The sequence below is a fragment of the Eretmochelys imbricata genome, chromosome 2, assembly GCF_965152235.1.
Source record: "Eretmochelys imbricata isolate rEreImb1 chromosome 2, rEreImb1.hap1, whole genome shotgun sequence".
Lineage (NCBI taxonomy): Eukaryota > Metazoa > Chordata > Testudines > Cheloniidae > Eretmochelys > Eretmochelys imbricata.
In genome coordinates, this window is record NC_135573.1 from 12,520,283 (window position 1) to 12,526,282 (window position 6,000).

At 38.5% G+C, this 6,000-nt stretch overlaps 1 protein-coding gene across 1 annotated transcript in view; it reads left to right on the forward strand.

Moving 5' to 3' along the window:
* Nucleotides 1–1,790, forward strand: part of FAM135B (family with sequence similarity 135 member B) — a 230,378-nt gene extending 228,588 nt beyond the window's left edge. The window contains exons 18-19 of the mRNA XM_077808827.1: nt 806–919; nt 1,585–1,790. Of these exons, the coding sequence (XP_077664953.1) occupies nt 806–919; nt 1,585–1,790 (320 nt within the window). The remainder of the gene's footprint in view (nt 1–805; nt 920–1,584) is intronic.
* The last annotated feature ends 4,210 nt before the right edge of the window (nt 1,791–6,000 follow it).

The window sequence follows — 6,000 nt, forward strand, 5'->3', positions numbered from 1 at the left end:
AAAATAATGTCCCGATCCTTATTTAAAAATAAAACGACTCCTGAGTCTACAGTAAGACTATCAACCCTCATTCAGATCCCCCTTAAAAATCTCTTTTCTGCCATATCACTTCTGAGAATTGGGAGTATTTAAAAAAAACCAACCAAACAAAACCCAACAACAGAATACCTAATGTAATGGAACTATCCCGCGGCTTAACTCCCTTGCTAAGTAACCATGGGATATCATTACTGTGAGCCTGAACCTTTGTCTCTTTCCCACCACATTTTTGTGTTCATTTATGATGCTCATTTATTTGTTTCATTTCTCAGTTTAGGCCCTGATCCTAGAAACACTCATGTTGAACCGAATGGGGCAGTTCATGTTTGTAAAGTTGCTCACATGCATAGAAATTTGCAATACTGGGGACTTAGACTAGAAGCTCTTTGGAGCAGGGGCAGTGCCGTTACGTTTTCCTGTTAAGCATCTGGTCCACATGGATGTTAAAAGGAACTAATGACATCACAGCTTACATCAGTGATATCAGTGGTTTACGCTATTACTGTTCTTTAGAAGTATGCTACATATATAACTATTCTTCCTCGATTATGTTGTGCATTTTAAAACACATGCAATCATGCCATACTCCTGAAGAAGAATCTGTGTAAGCTCGAAAGTTTGTCTCTGTCACCAACAGAAGTTGGTCCAATAAAAGATATTACCTCACCCACCTTGTCTCTCCAGTACTCCTGTTAACACTTGTGTAGATTTGTCATTTTGATTGTTTGCTGAGATATACAATTTTTGATGTATTTCTTTGGTACAGGTCTTCAGTACTTTAAAAATGTTGTACTGGTGGCATCTCCCCAGGATCGATATGTCCCATTCCATTCAGCGAGGATAGAAATGTGCAAAACCGCACTTAAAGACCGGCACACAGGTATGATAAGACCTGTCATAAATAATGGCAAAAGCATAGCAATATGATTCTTCTGCCACCAGTTTCATGTGAATGATTGATTTAAATTGAGTTATTCCTGATTTACACTGCTGTATGTGAGAAGAGACATCCATGACCAACAGGTCAAAAATGATGGCTGGCATTATCAGTCTCTCAGCTGTAGTTCTTTCCCTTCGCTTCCCCCACTGTTTTCCCCCAGCCTGGACATAAGTTGAGGAGGGAAGGACATCTTCCCACCCATTCCTTAGGCATTCCTCTCACAGGAAAACACAAGGCCTAAGAGGACCCAGATCCAGATTCAATATAAATCATTCAAATCCCTAGAGAGCATTACCTGGTTTCCTCACCAGCCTCCTAAAAACACCTCAATTTAGTGTTCTGGAATAAACAGGCAAGGTGTTCTGGCCTTATCTGGTTCCCCCATCAAGTCCCAGAGGAGCTGAATGCCCCATGCCACATTGCTAACCCATCTGAACTCTACCTTACAGAGAAGGAAGGGTCCAATTCTGTTACCTCTGAAGATAACGGGAGTTTTACTCTTCACTTCAATGGGATCAGGCCTAAGTCCTGAAGTACTTTATACAGTGTAGAAGACCCATCACCAAGTCACTAACACTTTGACTGCCTCTTAAAATCTCTTTCAGGTCCCATTTATGCAGAGATGATAAACAACCTGCTCCAGCCTTTGGTCGGGGTGAAGGACTGCACTTTAATCAGACACAACGTGTTCCATGCACTCCCCAACACTGCCAACACGCTGATCGGACGGGCTGCCCACATAGCCGTGCTGGACTCTGAACTTTTCCTGGAGAAGTTTTTCCTCGTGGCAGGACTCAACTACTTCAAATAGCGCCTGAAGCACTGGGTAACAAAGGAAAAGCAGAGTGTTCAGTGGCATAGAAGCCCTTAGCCAAAAGAGCGCAGTATTGGAAATGAGTAACATGCACGTGATGAGGTGGGACCCTCACACTCCTCCCATTTTCTTTTATGTTTCAGAGAATAAAGTCCTGTGGCTTTAAGGTATTCCAACTTCCAAATATTGGTGCTTTTGGAAGACATAAATATTCATGGTCAGTTTCCATGTTCTCTTTTGATTGTTCACCTAAGACAAAAGCCACTTCTGAAACAGAGAACAAAAATAAGAAGGCCAACTCTATAGATGTGACTGAACCAACATGATTCCGACCTCTGTTAAATATCAACTTTGATTTCACGCTCATGTAATAAGAAAGCTATACATCTGTAGCACTTTTGTTGGGGGTAGTTAATACAAGAGAAAACAAGCATATGTGAACTCAGGTTAAAACCTCTTTTTTGATGAACTGGACAATATGAAAAATATGTATGTGATCAGAATCCTTGATAGCATCAGTGGTTCCATTTGTCTAAAGAAAATGCAGAGATGGTTCCATTATCCATACCCATTTGTAACATTCATACGTTCTTGGCATGGAAAGGGAGAGAAGAAACATTTAAATAAAAGGAAGGAGTCTTTATAAAGCCTTTAAAAAGCTCCATGTCATGTGAAATAAATGAACTCAAGATAGAAGCAATCAAAGCAAGAGGAGTCTATTGGAATAATCATGGGATACAGTCATCGTCTGTTAACTTCTCTTCTGTTTACATTTATGGACTAACATTGGTTTTGCTTGTCTTTATAACCAAGGTACATTTTTTATTTTTTAAATCCATACCTACCTACATTGGCCCCAATGTTAAAAAATGTTGGTATTCTGAGCTGTATTCAAAGTCATGCCAATTAATAGTGCTACCAAACCAATCAAAGACAGTAGGCTGTAGCTTTTCAAAAGAAGGTTGTGAAATGCTTCAAAATACAGGGCTCTTCTATTGTGCCCTTTCTGAAATATGTTAGTCCCATCTGGAACACTGTATGCAGTCCTGACTACAACAGCACTAAAGGTGGGAGAAAATTTTTAAAGAGAAATTATTTAAAATATCCAAGTTGTTTCCCAAGGTTCAAAATTGACCCACTTTCCACTTTTTCCATTTTTGGGTGTGTTTTTATTGAAATTTTTATCAAAGATATGATCAAAATTCTCAGTGTTAAATTTTGATAATGATTTCAATAAGTTTTCCTAATGTATTTGATCAATTGTCAATAAAAATAAGTCACCTCAATTTTTGCAAAAAAAAAAAAAATTGCAAAGTGGGAAAAAATCAACAGCCCTTCATGAAAGATTTTGCTTTTGAAAGAAGGCAACTTTGTAATGACAACCGTTGTGTTCAGAAAAATGAGCAGCTCTTCATACAGTAGATCTTGTAGGGTGTGCCGTGCAGAACTACGAAGATTGTAGCAGATGTCAAGAATTAAATGATGAGTTAAGGTGAATGAAATTATGTTCCCTGAAAGAGGAGATTTCAAAGAGCTCTAAGGGAAACTTTGAAATTTTATGACAGGTTTCAGAGTGGTAACCGTATTAGTCTGTATCAGCAAAAACAAGGAGTCCTTGTGGCACCTTAGAGACGAACACATTTATTTATGCCCACATAAATTTATTAGTCTTTAAGGTGCCACCAGGACTCCTCGTTGTTGTTGTTTTTTTTTAATATTGTGAAAAACAAGATGGAATTTAGGCAGAATATTTACTGAACAGGGTCATTAGCAAATGGAACTTCTGTGGCAAGCAACTGATGCAAAAATATGAATAGGCTTAACACCAGTGTTTGATTCTAGATACGAAGGACAGGGCTGATGGTGCTAATAATAAGAAGGTGGGATTAAGATCAGCAGAAAATGGGCAGGTATGCTGGGCCTGGACACCATTTTCTGTCCCTTAAAGGTCATGTTGAAATGAAATAGAAATAGTAAGCATTTATATAGCATGTTTGGAAACATTAAATATTAATCAACACTCCAGTGAGACATATGGGACATTATCATCCTCACTTCACAGATGGATAGCTTAAATCTGAGAGGCTATATGACTTGCCCAAGGCTATAAAGGGAGTCCGTGTTAGAGCCAGGACTGGAACTGAGGAATCCTGGCTCCCAGTTCTGTACTCATACCACCAGCTCATACCTCTGCTTCTGCAATTTTAGTGCCAGCTAAACTTATTTACTACACAATTTATCTCCTTCTGCGTAAATATTTGTATGAAAGTTCTAACAATAATTATAACGGTGTATATAGGATTGGGTTTCATATAGACAGAAGGTAGTCTTTTTGCATTTATTTAATTTTTATGCCAGAAAATAATTTATACAGAAAAGGTGTTATTTAGTTCCATCTCTTCTACTTGAATATTTATAACATTCAATTTGCTAGTACTCAGTGAGTCAGGCAGAACCCTGGACAGTAATGATTCCTACATTCAAACCAATGGTTTCTGACCTTGGAACAGTTTTGCTTTGCATTTGTCCATTAGGCATGACACCCTGCCTTTATTCTGTGTGTGTGTGTGTGTGTGTGAGAGAGAGAGAGAGAGTGTGTATGCAAGTGCACAGGCATGTGACACTCCTAAGCCAATAGGAGTTTTGCATAAAACGAGTGGCAAGAGTGTCCCTATGTAATATTCATTAAGGGCCTGATCCAAAGTCAATGGGAATCTTGCCATTGATTTCAATGGGAGTTGGATTAGGCCCATACAACCTGGTCCCTTGAAGAACATTACAGACAGCTGCCGTGGTTCTGAGATAAAGCCTAGAAATGTCATTCTTTTAAAATGACTGGTTGTAGATTTTATTTTCCTTGTGCTGCCAGAATGTTGTGAGAAATATTGGCAGTAACAGTCCAGCTTGATGTTGATTTGAAGCTATCAGGTGTCTTGGGGTTTTGTTTGTTTCTTTGTTTCTTTGTTTGTTTGAATTGGGATGCTGTCTTTGTAAAGACCCTGAGTAGTATAAAACCTATCTTACCTACACGTATGTATTACAGATGTGCAGAAAATACATGCAGCCATTATAATGTATATAACATCTTAAATGTTTGAACATTATTAAACTTATAAATTTGGACTCATTTGGAAAGGCTTTTTTATGTCAATTTATATATATTGCTTACTACATATATTTTGCTTACTACAAGGATAGTTATTAATAAGGTGATATATATAGAGATAGATAGATAGATAGATATCTATCACCTTATTAATAACTATCCTTGTAGTAAGCAAAATATCTGCAGAGCTGATTGTCTAGCATCTTGGTTACAGTGTAGACTTTGGGGGTTGTGTTTTTTCATTAAGACGCTCTTTAATATCTAGTCGGCAAAGTTATACCCCAGCATTACCAGTAGCAATTGTTTTTACTTTCAAACCAGTAAAATAGCGCATAGTATATTTAAACTGATATAACCGTGGAGCCACACGTATGATCCCAGCAGTCGTATAGTTCACTACAGATAGGTGGGGGTTTCAAGAACTGTGGGAGAGGTGAAGATGAAGAGTCAGATCCTCAAGTGGCATAAATCGCCACAGCACCACTGAAGCCAAATGAAACTATGCTATAGACCAGGTAAGGATGTGGGCCAAATTCTTACTTTTGAAAAATAATTTAGGGCCTAATCCAATGCCCTCTGAACCCAGTAGCTACCTTAATTTTGTGTTCAATGGGCACTGAATCACATCCCATGTCACGTCTGATTCATCACATCGACCAAGACAGTTCTTTCATTCCGCTTTTCTTCCTCCCTTCCCCAGTGCTCTGATTGGAATCACTTGGTGAAGGTTCAAGATCTAATCCTGAAATCACAGTCCGCCCTGACTTCAGGGCAAGTTGTCTTAAGTGAGTAGTGAAGAACTGCAATATTTGACCCCAGATATTAATTATTACCAGACCCTCATATAGTCATGTGGCCAGCTGAACAGTTATCTGGAGATTTTCAGTCACTTCTTAGGAAGCAATCCATGCGGTCACTGGCAACATTTGAGAAACATCACATTCATAAAATATATATCCCAAAGGCATGAGATATCCTGGCGATTTTTATTATCTCAAGGCAGTTTCTGGACCATTTCAGCCATCTCCTCTTCAGTGACAGGATTTTCTAGTTCTCTGTGATGCCATATTATTCTGAAAGCCAAACAAAACAAACTAATAA